Raw genomic sequence first — 18989 nt, 5'->3', positions numbered from 1 at the left:
CCCAAATAAATAAATAAAGAAAAACTCTCATCGATCTCTTATTGTGAGAGTTTTTCTTTTTTTCAACGGATGGGGGTGGGGGGGGGGGGGCGGTGGTCAAACTTAAAAAAAAAGAAAATCTCTGAAGGTGGAAAAAATGGAAAAAATAAACAACACACAGTTAAAAAAAAAGAAAAGCGCTATATCTCTTTTACGGCTCCGTAAGTTCGGGATCAACCATTGGGTCTTTATCGGAAGTTTTATCCGCCATTTGAGACATTACCGTCTATACTGATTGTCTGATATATATATACTGAGTGATGAGTGATGAGGCCTGCTGAGGCCTCCGTGGCCTCCGAGGTCAGCACGCTAGCACGGCGCATTGACCCCGGCGCCTGATATGCTGTGGAATATTCTTGAGTACGGCGTAAAGCACCAATCAAATAATCAAATGTTTAAACGGGACCTGCTAATAATCCCCTATACACCGGACTGCGTTTATCTCGCTAGAGGCCAATAGTCTTTTACCCCAAGCCATACAGCTGAACAGTATCTCAGCGCCTCGTGTGGTTCAAGCCATTAACTTTCCAGGGAACTGCCTACAAGACATGTCTTTGTAGAATAGTCCTGTACACGAAAGGTTAATGTCATACTCATTGTACAGAGTCACAGGACACCAATTGTACAGAGTCACAGGACACCCATTGTACAGAGTCACAGGACACCCGTTGTAAAGAGTCACAGGACACCCATTTACTTCTCTCTTCCTGTCCATACATCAGCATCCTAATCACTGTGAGAAGTGCATGAAGCAGCGAGATGATAAAATCAGCAGTTTTCACGGACTTCGGCAATAAATGGTTTGTGAAAGGTGAACTGACACTAATGTCAACAACCAGTCACAAAAACTCAGTGATGATGACCGTAACTAGACAGTAAGCTAGTCCTTGATTTCAGTTTATGATTGTTGACACCTAACCATGTAAGTACACTATTCCCATCATCCTATGTGAGGATATTTCGTGGCTTTAAGCGGAACATACAGTTTATCGGAAAATAAGCGTTTGAATGCAAGACCCAAGTCTCTATAAATCAACCTCATTATGTTGTTCTATCTCATAAAGCAAAATGCTGAGGTGGCGAGGCCGAGTAATCTAAACAGGACTTGTGGACGGTATTTGGGTAAGACCACTATAACTCCTTCTTATTAATGACCTTATCTGAAAGCCATACACAAGAGGGAGGAGAAATGTTGTTTTTAAGGGGGCTGCGGTCCCCACGGGCTATCGTTCTCCAAACATTATAAATTTCACAGTACTGGGGCGGAAAGATTTAAATAGCATTGTTAGATTTGTGTAATAACACAAGGAGGGCATTCCAACTAATTTAAGAGGAATAACAGATATATTTAGGGATCCATCAAACGTCCCCAGTGACGGGAGATCCGTTATGGGGCAGAAGTAATCGTACCCCAAAGCCCACCCCTCTGCTTGGAGAGAGCGCCTCCCCAGGATGCGGATCAGTCTGCTAATACAGTGTTATCACTCTAGGCACACACGTCACTCAGATTTATTGTCCGAGTTATGAAATCTGAGCAGTCTAAAAATTAATTTTGTGGTTGTATTTCCTGAGCCAATGGTTTATACAGACGGGAGCTGTCAAATATCATCACTAAGTTTTCTCCTCGTCTGCTTATGCCAGAGACAGAAAACGAATGTGCCATGAACCAAACCCAGGCTTCAAGCCTTCACGTTACACTCTTGATTGTAACAGCTCTGTACTATAGTATACATCGCCTTATTACTTCATAGGGCAACACGACGTAAAATTGTGACATACTCTTTATGTCTAACCTTATGATGATAAAGGGCTTTCAAAAGCTGTACTCTGCATCATCATATATAATTTTAATAATAGATAGCCTTAATTAGAAGTTACAAGATGTAACTTGTACTTCAAAGCACAATTAGTTTACCTATTCTAGTTTGAAATTACAGGTTGAAAGCTGAACTTCTAACTTGTAAGCAAAGGTCTCTCTATATAAAAATGTATTGTAATTGGTTGCTGTCTCAGTGATCAAACACGTCCGTCTCCCGGGAGCAGGGGCTCATAAATACTAATGTGAGATTGTGTTCTAATTCCGCTCAAGTTGACTTTAGGTTCTGTTAGATTCCAATGTAAATGGAATTTGCAGAGCTGAACACGAGTTAAACTGGTTTATACACTGAAAGGTTAATTAATAAGAAATCCATTTAAGTTTAGTAAGAAATGTGTATGTTTAATAGATTTATTCATTTGATTGTTGTTGTGCACCCTATTCGAGAATATATCTCTTATAACCTGGCGCCAGCATTAAGAGCAGAGCTCGGGAGTATGTAAAATACAAGTTTTTAAAAAATCAAAGTTAGGCCTAATATATGTAGTATTAAATGTTGTATACCGTCTGTATGCAAATTAAAACACAAGTAAGCGCTTGTCTATATCCATCCGTCATCACACCTACAGCAATAATGGATATCTCATGCCTCGAAAGGCGAGTAACATCATCTCACCCAGGGTAAAATATGGCCAGTAGTTAATAGGGAAGTGGTCATGTGGTCAGCTCTTGTACACTATATAGCCACTGATCAGCGACGACACGTATCCAGAGGTACTTCAGTTACATCGACTATGAAACATTGCGCAATGCTTAGCTCCAAACATTTCCACAGATATGTGCTCAGAAAGTCGTTTATGAATGTACAAAAACGACAAGTATCTTACAGCCTATAGTGAGTATATCATATGTAGCGGTACTTAGAATGGCAGGTTTATGGCTGGGCTATACTCTCAGGCAGAGCGTTCTCGGACAGTTGTCTAAACGTGAGACGCCATGTCAGGAGTGAAGGCTGCCATTCTACAGCTCTGCTATAAAATCATGAAGCAACAAGCCTCTGTAACGGTTCTCGCCTTAACTACGTTATGTCAGACATAACGGCGTCGTCTAGTTACAGTTTGTGTGGGTGTTTATATAGGAAATCATGAAGGGATTCTTATGTCCACCTGTCTGATCGACTTGATAAAACTGATTTAAGTCCGGGTCTGATGACGCTGTCCCAGTAGCTTCATCGAGTGAAACACGAGAAAATTTAGTGCAAGATGTTTGTAAGAAGAATGAAAAATGATGTCTGCGTCTCTCTTATATGTTACCAGCTTTACTTACTATTTATACATTATTTTTTTTACATATCCCTTTGGTAACTTGTGTTTTAGGTTGGTTTTGAAAATGGGTTTTGCGATTATTGACTAGGAGCGCCCCTTCATGGTTCGATATTCTCTTGGTAACTGGTGTTGTAGGTTGTTTTGAAATGGGTTTTGCGATTATTGACGAGGAGCGCCCCTTCATGGTTCGATATTCTCTTGGTAACTTGTGTTTTAGGTTGGTTTTGAAAATGGGTTTTACGATTATTGACTATGAGCCCCCCTTCATTGTTCGATATTCTCTTGGTAACTGGTGTTGTAGGTTGTTTTGAAATGGGTTTTGCGATTATTGACTAGGAGCACCCCTTCATTGTTCGATATTCTCTTGGTAACTGGTGTTGTAGGTTGTTTTGAAAATGGGTTTCGCGATTATTGACTAGGAGCGCCCCTTCATGGTTCGATATTCTCTTGGTAACTGGTGTTGTAGGTTGTTTTGAAAATGGGTTTGGCGATTATTGACATGGAACAACCCTTCATGGTTCGATATTCTCTTGGTAACTGGTGTTGCAGGTTGTTTTGAAAATGGGTTTTGCGATTATTGACGAGGAGCGACCCTTCATGGTTCGATATTCTCTTGGTAACTCGTGTTGCAGGTTGTTTTGAAAATGTTTTTTGCGATTATTGACTAGGAGCGCCCCTTCATGGTTCGATATTCTCTTGGTAACTGGTGTTGCAGGTTGTTTTGAAATGGGTTTTGCGATTATTGACATGGAACAACCCTTCATGGTTCGATATTCTCTTGGTAACTGGTGTTGTAGGTTGTTTTGAAAATGGGTTTTGCGATTATTGACATGGAACAACCCTTCATGGTTCGATATTCTCTTGGTAACTCGTGTTGCAGGTTGTTTTGAAATGGGTTTTGCGATTATTGACTAGGAGCACCCCTTCATGCTTCGATATTCTCTTGGTAACTGGTGTTGTAGGTTGTTTTGAAAATGGGTTTTGCGATTATTGACTAGGAGCGTCCCTTCATGGTTCAATATTCTCTTGGTAACTGGTGTTGCAGGTTGTTTTGAAATGGGTTTTGCGATTATTGACATGGAACAACCCTTCATGGTTCGATATTCTCTTGGTAACTGGTTTTGCAGGTTATTGCGATTATTGACTAGGAGCGCCCCTTCATTTTTCGATATTCTCTTGGTAACTGGTGTTGTAGGTTGTTTTGAAAATGGGTTTTGCGATTATTGACGAGGAGCGCCCCTTCATGGTTCGATATTTTCTTGGTAACTGGTGTTGTAGGTTGTTTGAGAAATGTGTCTTGTGATTATCGACCTTGAACTCCCCATCAGTGGTGTATTCAGCTCTATATTGCTCTATACCTTTGCTAACACTACGGTAGAGCTATACAACGTTCTGTATGATTTTATTGGAGTAGTACCAGAGTTCTGCAGCCTCGCACCTGAGTTCTGCAAAGTTTTAAACGTGGTCAAATGCTACGAAAGTCAGTAGTCATTGTCTACATACAGGACGCGGCCGCTGTTACGCTGTCACAGGTTGGTTTCATCTTAATTAACATGGGACGATGATCTTCGACACGAGCAGGTCGCCGTAGGAATAGAGGTGAGGTCTCCGTAGGAATAAAGGTGAGGTCGCCGTAGGAATAAACGTAAGGTCGCCGAAATTTATGTTTGTGCAGGTCTGTATTTTGGCAGGAGACACAAGATGAGTGCTTGCTGTGCCAGGCTGCAAAACCCTGTTACTACTCCAAGTAAATCAAGTAGAACGTTGTATTGCTCTACCGTAGTGTTAGCAAAGCTACGTAAAGGAATGTCAGGTTTGACGCTCAGATTCAATGAAAGTTCACATGGAAATGCAAATTTGAAGCTTAAGAAAACAGCCATCAAACTGAAATCGGTCCATTGGTTTATACAGACATTTATTTAACTGATGATCTTTAAAAAAGGATCGAATGCTTTCCTTTCAATCAAGGGTGAGTGTAATTTAACCTGCCGACCCCTGTTGCGCAATGTCTACGGTATAGCATCAACACGAGTAGGCCTAGTCTCCCCTGTACAGTAAAAGTTTCATTAGTACATGTGATAACGTATATGTATGTGTACAATCAGGTACAAACACCGAAAAAAAAAACGGAAAGAAAAATCAAATTTACTAGGTAACATGTGGATAGTATAAGCCAGGTGTGTGATATTGTCCTCAGCTGATGTAACAAAGCCCTTGTCTATCCACAGGGTAAACGGGTGCGTGGTATTGTCCTGATCAACCCAAACAATCCCCTGGGTGATGTCTACACTGAGCAACAACTTCGGGATATTTTAGATTTTGCCGCCAGGTGTGTGTTTTAATGTGTATCATTTTTTTTACAAGTACATAATTAATGCTTAAGTACATCACGGTTACCCATATCATCTTCTTGGCATGGTGTTAATCAGATCAATTTTACATTTCATTTTCACCTGATACTTTCAGGTATGAGCTTCACGTTTTGTGTGATGAAATCTACGCCCTGTCGACAACCAGCGAGTCACCAGCATTCAGAAGCATCCTCAGCCTCAAGGACACGCCCGACCCTGACCGAGTCTACTTCATATGGGGGTTTAGTAAGGTATGGATTCTAAAGACAGTTAGCAAACTGTAAAGGCCGACAGCAGCATATATGCCTGTTGCCAGCTGGTTGGACCTTATTGTGTATTTCTGTGTAATCTTTCCCCCAGTAAATTCTGCAGAATTCTGTTATAGAAGCCATCGTCATGTTTACTTCAACATCTCTGGCTGGGTCGGCTGCAGTTTCATGTCAATTATTCTGTCAAATACCTGGCTAAGAGCGCTAGTTTCCTTCCCCCATGAACCTGAACCAGTTTTGTGAGGTACATACTCTGTATACACAGTCGCTCCAAGTTGTAATGACAGGTCCATCTACAGACAGTAAGTTTTTCAGGCGCACGGACATTTGTCTGTGAATTTCACCATGAAATAGTAAAAACTGGGCGAGTTTTGTTTTATTTTTGTGTTTTTATTTGTATCTTTTGGTTGAGCGAGTACTTTCATCTCAAATTTAATTTAATGACGTTCAACATTTACTTCATCATGATTGTGTTGTCTTAATGTGTAAATCTAACGTGCAGGTTAAAACCAGCTTCAACATCACATACTTAGAGGTAACTTTTCTGAAACGTGTTAATGACAGGACTTCGGACTAGCTGGTTACCGCTGTGGACTTGTCTACACGTCAAACCAGGAGGTGCTGGAGTACTGTAAAGTAGTAGCTTACTACCAGTCTGTGCCGATGTGTGTACAGGTGAAGCTGAGAGGACTGATAACGGATAAAGGTAAGGTGATCATTCACTACCAGTCTGTGCCGATGTGTGGACAGGTGAAGCTGAGAGAACTGATCACGGATAAAGGTCAGGTGACGACTTACTACCAGTCTGTGCCGATGTGTGTACAGGTGAAGTTGAGAGGGCTGATCACGGACAAAGGTAAGGATATCATTTACTACCAGTCTGTGCCGATGTGTGTACAGGTGAAGTTGAGAGGACTGATCACGGACAAAGGTAAGGATATCATTTACTACCAGTCTGTGCCGATGTGTGTACAGGTGAAGTAGAGAGGACTGATCACGGACAAAGGTAAGGATATCATTTACTACCAGTCTGTGCCGATGTGTGTACAGGTGAAGCTGAGAGAACTGATCACGGATAAAGGTCAGGTGACGACTTACTACCAGTCTGTGCCGATGTGTGTACAGGTGAAGTTGAGAGGACTGATAACGGATAAAGGTAAGGTGATCATTTACTACCAGTCTGTGCCGATGTGTGGACAGGTAAAGTTGAGAGGACTGATAACGGATAAAGGTAAGGATATCATTTACTACCAGTCTGTGCCGATGTGTGTACAGGTGAAGTTGAGAGGACTGATCACGGATAAAGGTAAGGTGGTCATTTACTACCAGTCTGTGCCGATGTGTGTACAGGTGAAGTTGAGAGGACTGATAACGGATAAAGGTAAGGATATCATTTACTACCAGTCTGTGCCGATGTGTGTACAGGTGAAGTTGAGAGGACTGATCACGGATAAAGGTAAGGATATCATTTACTACCAGTCTGTGCCGATGTGTGTACAGGTGAAGTTGAGAGGACTGATAACGGATAAAGGTAAGGTGATCATTTACTACCAGTCTGTGCCGATGTGTGTACAGGTGAAGTTGAGAGGACTGATAACGGATAAAGGTAAGGATATCATTTACTACCAGTCTGTGCCGATGTGTGTACAGGTGAAGCTGAGAGGACTGATCACGGACAAAGGTCAGGTGACGACTTACTACCAGTCTGTGCCGATATAATAGGGCCTCCAAAATTTATCCTGTTTTCTTTATTGGCACCACCTAATTCGGTAAAGTGAAATATTTTTGATAATTTTGAGGGTCATTGACTTGCCTTATCACATGTATTGTTTCTGGACTTTATCTGACCTACCTTACCATAGGTATTCGTACAAGATTTGCACAGACCTACCATTGCAAGATTTGCACAGACCTACCATTGCAAGTTTTATTTACGGGTCTACATGTATTGTAACATAGGTATTCATGCAGAGTTTCTGTTACACGGACAGGTATTCGTATCAAATTTTTACTAACAGTTATTCACTCCAGATGGATTGTCGCAGACCTACTTTATCAAAGGTATTTCGACTGGATTTCCAGTGATCTATCTTTGAAGGTATTTCTTCTGGAAATGCCCTGACATACCTTTGCAGTATTCGTTCTGAATATTTACTCAGCTTATTGAGTTTCAACTGACATATCTAGTCACAGGTATTTACACCGGATGTTCACTGACCTAACTTATGACAGGAATTCCTGTGATAGATAACTGAAGATTAATAGACCTACTTTGTCACATATTTTAATACTGGATTTTTATTGACCTACTTTATGACAATTATTCGTACAGGGTTTTCATTGACCTACTTTAGGACAGGTATTCGTACGTAATTTTCATTGACCTACCTACATTATGACAGGTATTCATAGATGATTTTTACTAACCTAGTTTATGACAAGTATTCGTACAGGATTTTCACTGACCTACTTTATGACAGGTATTCGTAGGTAATTTTCACTGACCTACTAGTTGACAAGTTTCCAATCAGGATTTTCACTGATCTACTTTATCCGAGGTAATCGGAGAGTCTGAGATTGGGAGTGTTAGTCAAATGAAAGCTTTATAACCCCTGACTGTTTCAGACTGGAGAGAGAACGTGTATTTCCCCACGAATCGCCGCAGAATGAAAGCTCATCTTGATCTGTGTAAAGCAAGACTTACCACGATGGGCGTGCCCATTCACCCCTTCAAAGGTGGTATGTTCATATGGGTGGACATGCAAAAGGTACAGCATTTATAACTTGTTCATAACAGTTGCATGTAGGTACAGCCACATAATTTTTGTTATTCTAAAGCTGGGAAGACGTTGAGATGAAATGGAACCCATTACGTCAGACCTGGAAAATGCGTGAGAGGGATGGAAGCCCACTATTTCTTTACTTCTTTATTTCCCTATTTATATGATTGATATTTAACGCCATAATCAAGATTTTTCTCACATGAAGGAAGGCTGTAAGTTTCATGGGTTGAGGAGATTGGAGTGCCCAGGGTAAACCCGGGCAAGTAGTGTCTAAAAATGTTACACTGCGCAAACGTCAACCAGGGCTCCACAAGCAGTGGCAGCGAGAAATCTGCAAACTGAGAAGCCCGTTGTCATAACCAGAAAAATCATAAGAAGGTAGAACTTGGAAATGCATAAAAGGAATGGAAGTACACCGAGGTAGAACGTGGAAGGGCATAAAAGGAATGAAAGTACACCAATGTAGAACTTGGAAGGGCATAAAGGAAATGGAAGCACACCAAGGTAGAACTTGGAAGGGCATAAAGGGAATGGAAGTACACCAAGGTAGAACTTGGAAGGGCATAAAGGGAATGGAAGTACATCAAAGTAGAACTTGGAAGGGCATAAAGGGAATGGAAGTACACCGAGGTAGAACGTGGAAGGGCATAAAGGGAATGGAAGTACACCAAGGTAGAACGTGGAAGGGCGTAAAAGGAATGAAAGTACATCAAGGTAGAACTTTGAAGGGCATAAAGGGAATGGAAGTACATCAAGATAGAACTTGGAAGGGCATAAAGGGAATGGGAGCACACCAAGGTAGAACTTGGAAGGGCATAAAAGGAATGAAAGTACACCAAGATAGAACTTGGAAGGGTATAAAGGGAATGAAAGTACACCAAGGTAGAACTTGGAAGGGCATAAAGGGAATGGAAGTACATCAAGATAGAACTTGGAAGGGCATAAAGGGAATGGGAGCACACCAAGGTAGAACTTGGAAGGGCATAAAAGGAATGAAAGTACACCAAGATAGAACTTGGAAGGGTATAAAGGGAATGAAAGTACACCAAGGTAGAACTTGGAAGGGCATAAAGGGAATGGAAGTACACCAAGATAGAACTTGGAAGGGCATAAAGGGAATGAAAGTACATCAAGGTAGAACTTGGAAGGGCATAAAGGGAATGGAAGCACATCAAGGTAGAACTTGGAAGGGCATAAAGGGAATGGAAGTACACCAAGGTAGAACTTGGAAGGGCATAAAGGGAATGGAAGTACACCGAGGTAGAACTTGGAAGGGCATAAAAGGAATGAAAGTACATCAAGGTACAACTTTGAAGGGCATAAAGGGAATGGAAGTACACCAAGGTAGAACTTGGAAGGGCATAAAGGGAATGGAAGTACATCAAAGTAGAACTTGGAAGGGCATAAAAGGAATGAAAGTACACCAAGGTAGAATTTGGAAGGGCATAAAGGGAATGGAAGTACACCGAGGTAGAACTTTGAAGGGCATAAAGGGAATGGAAGTACACCAAGGTAGAACTTGGAAGGGCATAAAGGAAATGGAAGTACACCAAGATAGAACTTGGGAGGGGATAAAGGGAATGAAAGTACACCAAGATAGAACTTGGAAGGGCATAAAGGGAATGGAAGTACACCAAGATAGAACTTGGAAGGGCATAAAGGGAATGGAAGTACACCAAGATAGAACTTGGAAGGGCATAAAGGGAATGGAAGTACACCAAGGTAGAACTTGGAAGGGCATAAAGGGATTGGAAGTACACCGAGGTAGAACTTGGAAGGGCATAAAGGGAATGGAAGTACACCAAGGTAGAACTTGGAAGGGCATAAAGGGAATGGAAGTACACCGAGGTAGAACTTTGAAGGGCATAAAGGGAATGGAAGTACACCAAGATAGAACTTTGAAGGGCATAAAAGAAATGGAAGTACACCAAGGTAGAACTTTGAAGGGCATAAAGGGAATGGAAGTACACCAAGATAGAACTTTGAAGGGCATAAAGGGAATGAAAGTACACCAAGGTAGAACTTTGAAGGGCATAAAGGGAATGGAAGTACACCAAGATAGAACTTGGAAGGGCATAAAGGGAATGAAAGTACACCAAGGTAGAACTTGGAAGGGCATAAAGGGAATGGAAGTACACCAAGATAGAACTTGGAAGGGTATAAAGGGAATGAAAGTACACCAAGGTAGAACTTTGAAGGGCATAAAGGGAATGAAAGTACACCAAGGTAGAACTTGGAAGGGCATAAAGGGAATGAAAGTACACCAAGATAGAACTTTGAAGGGTATAAAGGGAATGAAAGTACACCGAGGTAGAACTTGGAAGGGCATAAAGGGAATGGAAGTACACCAAGATAGAACTTGGAAGGGCATAAAGGGAATGAAAGTACATCAAGGTAGAACTTGGAAGGGCATAAAGGGAATGGAAGCACATCAAGGTAGAACTTGGAAGGGCATAAAGGGAATGGAAGTACACCAAGGTAGAACTTGGAAGGGCATAAAGGGAATGGAAGTACACCAAGGTAGAACTTGGAAGGGCATAAAAGGAATGAAAGTACATCAAGGTACAACTTTGAAGGGCATAAAGGGAATGGAAGTACACCAAGGTAGAACTTGGAAGGGCATAAAGGGAATGGAATTACACCAAGGTAGAACTTGGAAGGGCATAAAAGGAATGAAAGTACACCAAGGTAGAACTTGGAAGGGCATAAAGGGAATGGAAGTACACCGAGGTAGAACTTGGAAAGGCATAAAGGGAATGGAAGTACACCGAGGTAGAACTTGGAAGGGCATAAAGGGAATGGAAGTACACCAAGATAGAACTTGGAAGGGGATAAAGGGAATGAAAGTACACCAAGGTAGAACTTGGAAGGGCATAAAGGGAATGGAAGTACACCGAGGTAGAACTTGGAAGGGCATAAAGGGAATGAAAGTACACCGAGGTAGAACTTGGAAGGGCATAAAGGGAATGGAAGTACACCAAGGTAGAACTTGGAAGGGCATAAAGGGAATGGAAGTACACCGAGGTAGAACTTGGAAGGGCATAAAGGGAATGGAAGCACATCAAGGTAGAACTTGGAAGGGCATAAAGGGAATGGAAGTACACCAAGATAGAACTTGGAAGGGCATAAAAGAAATGGAAGTACACCAAGGTAGAACTTTGAAGGGCATAATGGGAATGGAAGTACACCAAGGTAGAACGTGGAAGGGCGTAAAAGGAATGAAAGTACATCAAGGTAGAACTTTGAAGGGCATAAACTAAATGGAAGTACACCGAGGTAGAACTTGGAAGGGCATAAAAGGAATGGAAGTACACCAAGATAGAACTTTGAAGGGCATAAAGGGAATGGACGTACACCAAGGTAGAACTTGGAAGGGCATAAAGGAAATGGAAGCACATCAAGGTAGAACTTGGAAGGGCATAAAGGAAATGGGAGCACACCAAGATAGAACTTGGAAGGGCATAAAGGGAATGGAAGTACACCAAGGTAGAACTTTGAAGGACATAAAGGGAATGGAAGTACACCAAGATAGAACTTTGAAGGGCATAAAGGGAATGAAAGTACACCAAGGTAGAACTTGGAAGGGCATAAAGGGAATGAAAGTACACCAAGGTAGAACTTGGAAGGGCATAAAAGGAATGGAAGTACTCCAAGATAGAACTTGGAAGGGCATAAAACAAATGAAAGTACACCAAGATAGAACTTGGAAGGGCATAAAGGAAATGGAAGTACTCCAAGTAGAGCTGGGAAGGGCAGAAGACGGAATGGAAGTACACCAAGGCAGTGCTGAAAAGAGCATAAGAGAGAATGGATGCCCACCAAAGCCGAGATTTGGAGGGCATGAGAGGGAATCGAAGCGCAGCAAGGTAGAGCTGGGAAGCGCATAAAAGGGAATGGAAGCCCACCAAGACAGAGTAGATAATGGTATAAGAGGGAATGGAAGTCCACCTATGCAGAGCTGAGAAGGGCATAAGATGGAATGGAAGCCCGCCATTCAGAGACAGAGCAGGGAAGTTTATGGGAAGGAATGGAACCCCACTAAGACAGAGCAGGGAAGTTTATGGGAAGGAACAGAAACCCAAAGCAAACCTGAGAAGAACACGGAAGCCTAATTCGTCAGAGCTGGGATTTAATCCACAATCTTCTCTCACATTTCATCTCTTTTCCCACCAACTCCTGCTATACATTAAGTCAGGACTAAGGGGTCTTTTATGTTCACACTTGCTTCTCCTCCATCCTTCCTTCCCTTTGCTCTCCTTACTATTAATACAACAAACGGATTAGGGTTATTGTTCAATAATTCGCTCAGCATTTTTTTGATTCAGGTATAATATTCATTACATTACTCAAAATGAAATATTAACTTTTTTCTCGCTCGTGAAACGTGTATATATGCTGAATCGATTTGGTCATCCCCATTTTCTCTGCAGTATCTTGGGAAAAACGCAACATTTAAAGAGGAGAGCGAGCTGTTTGAGGAACTGATACAGAACGGCGTGTACTGCGTTCCGGGACGATCCATGAGCTGTGTGGAGCCGGGCTGGTTCCGACTGGTTTTCACCGTGACCACAGACGAACTCACCACAGGTAGGCCTCCTTCCTGTAGGTTTACACTAACAACCTGTACTTTCTCTTGTCTCGTACTGACTTACCCCGTTTAGCGCTTCTCTATGGGGATAAATGCGTGATGGTGTTTGCTTTTTGGGTAATGGGAAGGCGAGGAGGCAGGGAGCTTGTTTCCTTGACTTCACTTATCTAATTCTGACTGATTTCGCATTACTGGCAGTAAGTTTAGGTGAGTGTGAGCGCAAGTGAAGTGGGATTATTCAGGTAAAGTAAACGTAGGATCGCTTCGTCATATGCTGTTTCACTAAATTGTCAATGACTCTTGGATGAAATCATCATTATTGAAGAATCACTAGCATTGACTGTTTTCTGCTCCCTACTCAGTCACTGTGTCAAATGCCTGAATTCTATGTTTTATGATTTTTCTTCCTGTTCAGGTCTGACGAGAATAAAGGAAATTCTTATGAAGCGTTCCTCTGTGGGGAAGAGTCACAAGTCTGAGTACACCAGCAATACGAAACACTCCAAGAATACAAAACACGTGGGATGCTACCGTGTGCAGAATGGCATTACGCACTCTGAGAGACATATCGCCGATGAAACGTCAGAGGTAAAAACAAGAACCCCTGATCAAAAGGCAACAAATCCGGCTACCAACGACGTCAAAGTCAGGAATGGCTATAAACCTGGTACGTTGCGGGATTTTGGTATCAGTCGTCAGACAAATATTCATTCTGTCCATTCTCCAGGCCATTTTACCTCTCGTCTGTCACACGATTTTTCAGAATGGCAGACTGGACGCCGAAGAAAAAGTGATGCACACACCCAAGGCGAAAATGACTTCGCACAGCTTCCCAAAGTGGAGAAAAAACGTAAGACTTTACGAATATGCCTACATATGTACTTTCATGTATTTCCAAGTGATTTCAGCGAGTTAAAGTTATGGAATAAAACTTGAATACTTATGCAGACGTTCACTGATCGAGTGATTTGTCTAGAGAGCCTGAGTTCCCAGGGCTACGGTCTACACTGTTAAGCCAGCTCCAGCTGGCCCTTCTTGTCGCTTTGTGTTACACAGTTTACAGATGTTAAGGCATGTTAAGACGCTCGGAGTTACACAGTTTACAGCTGTTAAGGCATGTTAAGGCGCCTGGTGTTACACAGTTTACAGGTGTTAAGGCATGTTAAGGCATGTTAAGGCGCTTTGTGTTACTCAGTTTACAGGTGTTAAGGCATGTGAAGGCGCTTGGTGTTCCACAGTTTACAGGTGTTAAGGCATGTTAAGGCTCCTGGCGTTACACTGGTTACAGGTGTTAAGGCATGGCAAGGGGCTTCGTGTTACTCAGTTTACAGGTGTTAAGGCATGGCAATGCGCTTTGTGTTACACAGTTTACAGGTGTTAAGACATGGCAAGGCGTTTTGTGTTACACGTTTTACAGGTGGTAAAACATAGCAAGGCGCCTTGTGTTATACAGTTTACAGGTGTACAGGGGCTTTGTGTTGCACAGTACCGTACAAGAAGGTACTGTACAAGAAGGTATACTAAGTAAACATTTATGAGGCGATGGACTTGTATGAGATTATCATCAAATCCGTCTCGCTTGTAGGCTTTCTTTTCCAGTATAGGTCGCAGCCCTCTGAGTTTACAGGTGTTAAGACATGGCAAGGCGCCTTGTGTTACACGTTTTGCAGGTGGTAAGGCATGGCAAGGCGTTTTGTGTTACACAGTTTACAGGTGTTAAGGCATGGCAAGGGACTTTGTGTTACGGCGCTTGGTGTTCCACAGTTTACAAGTGTTAAGGCAGGTTAAGGCGCTTGGTGTTACACAGTTTACAGGTGTTAAGGCATGGCAATTCGCTTTGTGTTACACAGTTTACAGGTGTTAAGGCATGTTAATGCGCTTGGTGGTACACAGTTTACAGGTGTTAAGGCAGGTTAAGGCGCTTGGTGTTACACAGTTTACAGGTGTTAAGGCAAGACAAGGCGCTTGGTGTTACACAGTTTACAGGTGTTAAGGCATGGCAAGGGGCTTGGTGTTACTCAGTTTACAGTTGTTAACTTTGTTAAAGCGCTTGGTGTTACACAGTTTACAGGTGTTAAGGCATGTTAAGGCGCTTGGTGTTACACAGTTTACAAGTGTTAAGGCATATTAAGGTGGTTTGTGTTACACAGTTTACAGGTGTTAAGGCATGTTAATGCGCTTGGTGTTACACAGTTTACAGGTGTTAAGGCATGTTAAGGCGCTTTGTGTTACTCAGTTTACAGGTGTTAAGGCATGTTTAGGCGCTTTGTGTTACACAGTTTACAGGTGTTAAGGCATGTTAATGCGCTTGATGTTACACAGTTTATAGGTGTTAAGGCAGGTTAAGGCGGTTGGTGTTACACAGTTTACAGGTGTTAAGGCAAGACAAGGCGCTTGGTGTTACACAGTTTACAGGTGTTAAGACATGGCAAGGCTTTTTGTGTTACACAGTTTACAGGTGTTAAGGCAGGTTAAGGCGGTTGGTGTTACATAGTTTACAGGTCTTAAGGCTTGTTAAGGCGTTTTGTGTTACACAGTTTACAGGTGTTAAGGCAGGTTAAGGCGCTTGGTGTTACACAGTTTACAGGTGTTAAGGCATGTTAAGGCGCCTGGTGTTACACAGTTTACAGGTGTTAAGGCAGGTTAAGGCGTTTGGTTTTACACAGTTTACAGGTGTTAAGGCATGGCAATGCGCTTTGTGTTACACAGTTTACAGGTGTTAAGGCATGTTAAGGCGCTTGGTGTTCAGTTTACAGGTGTTAAGGCATGGCAAGGGGCTTGGTGTTACTCAGTTTACAGTTGTTAACTTTGTTAAAGCGCTTGGTGTTACACAGTTTACAGGTGTTAAGGCATGTTAAGGCGCTTGGTGTTACACAGTTTACAAGTGTTAAGGCATATTAAGGTGGTTTGTGTTACACAGTTTACAGGTGTTAAGGCATGGCAATGCGCTTTGTGTTACACAGTTTACAGGTGTTAAGGCAGGTTACGTCACTTGGTGTTACACAGTTTACAGGTGTTAAGGCATGTTAAGGCGCTTGGTTTTACACAGTTTACAGGTGTTAAGGCATGTTAAAGCGCTTTGTGTTACACAGTTTACAGGTCTTTTACAGTTTTTTAGGGCTTCATCCGTTGCTTCACCCATTTTTATCCATGTAACTAAATATGATTTGTTAATGGTGGTATTTTGTCTCAACAAACCACATTAATCTGAAGAAAATATTCATTTATTTAACTGCAGGCTTTTTCAAGAGGCTCGGTGAGATAATTTGGGGGAAAGCCTCCTCTGGAAAAACAAAACAGTTCAACAGAAGAGAGGGCAGCGACCTATACTGGAAAAGAAGGACTAAAAGCGAGGCGGATTTGATGATAATCTCATACAAGTCCATCGCCCCATAAATGTTTACTTAGTAAACCTTCTTGTACGGTACTTTAACCTCACAAGCACTTCACACTGATTTGTCAGTCCTTTTGATATAAAAGAGTTGACTTCTTTTTGAATGACGTCACATCCGTTATTCTATAGGCCAGCCATAAAATCATATCCATCCACAGACGTAGAAAAGGGGGATTTCTTTTCCCTAGTATTTCTGATAAAACATACACTTGGTGTACAATTTGGTGTACCGGAATGATAATACACTACTGTTAACCCAGGTAATAATAATATATATTAGCCGGAGTAGATCATCAGGCAAATCACGTTGCATGTTGTGTATATCAGATCACAGCTATATGACATTGCTGTAGATTCCTTACCGTATGGTCACCGGATATTTCCTATGTACGGTATCAGGGCATGCCCAGTCTTGTGACTGTATATCCCCAATGCATGCATGTACTCTGTACGTACATAGGCCTGTTACAGACTGAACATGACATCCGAATTAGACGCGGTTCTCCACTAAGGGTCAAATTGCACATTCAAATAAAGGTAAATTTCATACAAAAGAAACGCTTCATGTCAACAGACAAAATTTCATCCAAAACAAATATTTCATGTCAAAACAAAAAATTTCATCCAAAACAAACATTTCATTCAAAATATGAAAGAATTTACAAGATCTCATCTAAGCCAAATTTTCATTCCGGAACGGAAACTCCAAACTGTACGGCTGTCGGTCAGTCGGTCTACATGATTCTATATATTCTTCCTCGACACAATGTGGGGGTGCCAAAACATCAGGTCATCAGTCAATGAGATCTGGTGTGTCTTGAATAGTCAAATGCAGCCAGAAAAGTGAAGTCAGAGGCGTCTTTAACAAAGCTTTATCTTGGTCTTGGTATAAAATTTTGGAATCCAGGACAAAAGTCCCGGCGGACAAAAAAACCCGCGGACAAAAACCCCATCGGACAAAAGCTCTTCGTCTTAATTAACCAGCAAAACATATTCGACAGTGTAACAAGCTTGATATCGAATATTTGTTGATGGGAATCCATATACATGTATAGTGTGACTTTGTTTTCCATCTACAAATTTGTCATCAAAGCGTACTCCTGTCTCTCACTCGGGTTCAGCAGCTTTCCTCTCATAAGCGTTGTACACCTACGTTTTCAAAACAATATCGCCAAAATTGCTTTCGCTGATGTATCTAATATTATTATGGAATACTTTCTGTCGAGCAAAATGTAACATTATTCTACTAGTACCACTATACTTAATTTAATTGGCTGATATATTTCAGATTGTTATACAGGTTATAACTTAATACAATTTACAGCATCACCTCACGGCTGCCGTAAGGTATGCATTTTGAATCGGTTGGCAGGCATCTTATGCATTTCTATGCAAGAAACACATTGTTTTTGAATACCCTTAAAAAGAATAAAAAAACATCTACACTCGGAAAGATCGAAACAGGCACGTTTTGTTTCTGAGGTTAAAACCATCTCTGCTACAAGCAATTGCAATCTAACATTATATTTCCGATAGGAACAATATAGATATATATAGTTTATTGAAATTGTTTACCATACTTGTAGATTTCTTTAGTGTTCAGTTAAGTCTGGCATGGAGGTCGAGCATTCTGTATACCGCTGAGACATATATCTCTTTTTTTACGATGTCGTCAAAAACGGTTTGAATTACAATAAGATTAAACGAATAAGAAGAGGTTCTGTTGATTGCAACCATGTATTAAAATCTGAAACGTCAGTTCGGGGAGAATGTTTCTACTTTTCTCAAACAAGCCAACAACTTATGCCATTTACCACATACACTTAATACTGATGTCCGCCGCAGGTTTTTGTCGGCATGGCTTTTGTCCGCGGGATTTTTGTCCGCCGGGGCTTTTGTCCGTCCCTCAAGATTTTGGTCTTCGGTGAGAAATTTTGTATTGGACGAATTTAGTCGTCTTGATATAATTTTAAAACTTGGAGGAGATTTTGATTTTATATTTAGAGCTAAAATTTGTGGATTGGGGAAAGGTTTTTATTTAACACTGAGAATTTATTTACTTAATTTGCATTTTCCCCAACTTACCTTGCATGCACACTTCGTACAAAATAACACGTGTGTTTATACCTGGGGCTTCAAGCTTAAGTTTTACCGTTAGTGGTACCCGGATGTGCGCTGTGTGCATGCGCGTCTCTGTGTGTCAGTGGACAGGATAAGAGTTGTCTATGTGGGCACGACAACCTTGGATGTGGATTAAGCATATTGTTACAGGTAACAAGATAACGATGTAACCTACTTATATGTAATCTCTGCCACCATGAGGCCACAGCTTACCTGGATTTGTTTTAACTGATTTTCATTCATTATCCTCACACATTAATCGTTGTATCATACACGCACCTGAGTTCAGTATTAATAAACTGA

At 41.5% G+C, this 18989-nt stretch overlaps 1 protein-coding gene across 1 annotated transcript in view; it reads left to right on the top strand.

The window, feature by feature from the left end:
• Positions 1–18989, top strand: part of LOC135466711 (1-aminocyclopropane-1-carboxylate synthase-like protein 1) — a 41126-nt gene extending 22137 nt beyond the window's left edge. Inside the window, exons 9-16 of the mRNA XM_064744362.1 lie at positions 5409–5509; positions 5647–5782; positions 6365–6506; positions 8426–8568; positions 13014–13170; positions 13587–13838; positions 13935–14021; positions 16410–18989. Coding sequence (XP_064600432.1) covers positions 5409–5509; positions 5647–5782; positions 6365–6506; positions 8426–8568; positions 13014–13170; positions 13587–13838; positions 13935–14021; positions 16410–16567 — 1176 coding nt within the window. The 3' untranslated portion in view covers positions 16568–18989. The remainder of the gene's footprint in view (positions 1–5408; positions 5510–5646; positions 5783–6364; positions 6507–8425; positions 8569–13013; positions 13171–13586; positions 13839–13934; positions 14022–16409) is intronic.

Source organism: Liolophura sinensis, chromosome 6, assembly GCF_032854445.1.
Source record: "Liolophura sinensis isolate JHLJ2023 chromosome 6, CUHK_Ljap_v2, whole genome shotgun sequence".
In the NCBI taxonomy this organism is placed as follows: Eukaryota; Metazoa; Mollusca; class Polyplacophora; order Chitonida; family Chitonidae; genus Liolophura; species Liolophura sinensis.
The sequence above is the reverse complement of the archived record's forward strand: the minus strand, read 5'-3'. Positions and strand labels throughout refer to the sequence as shown.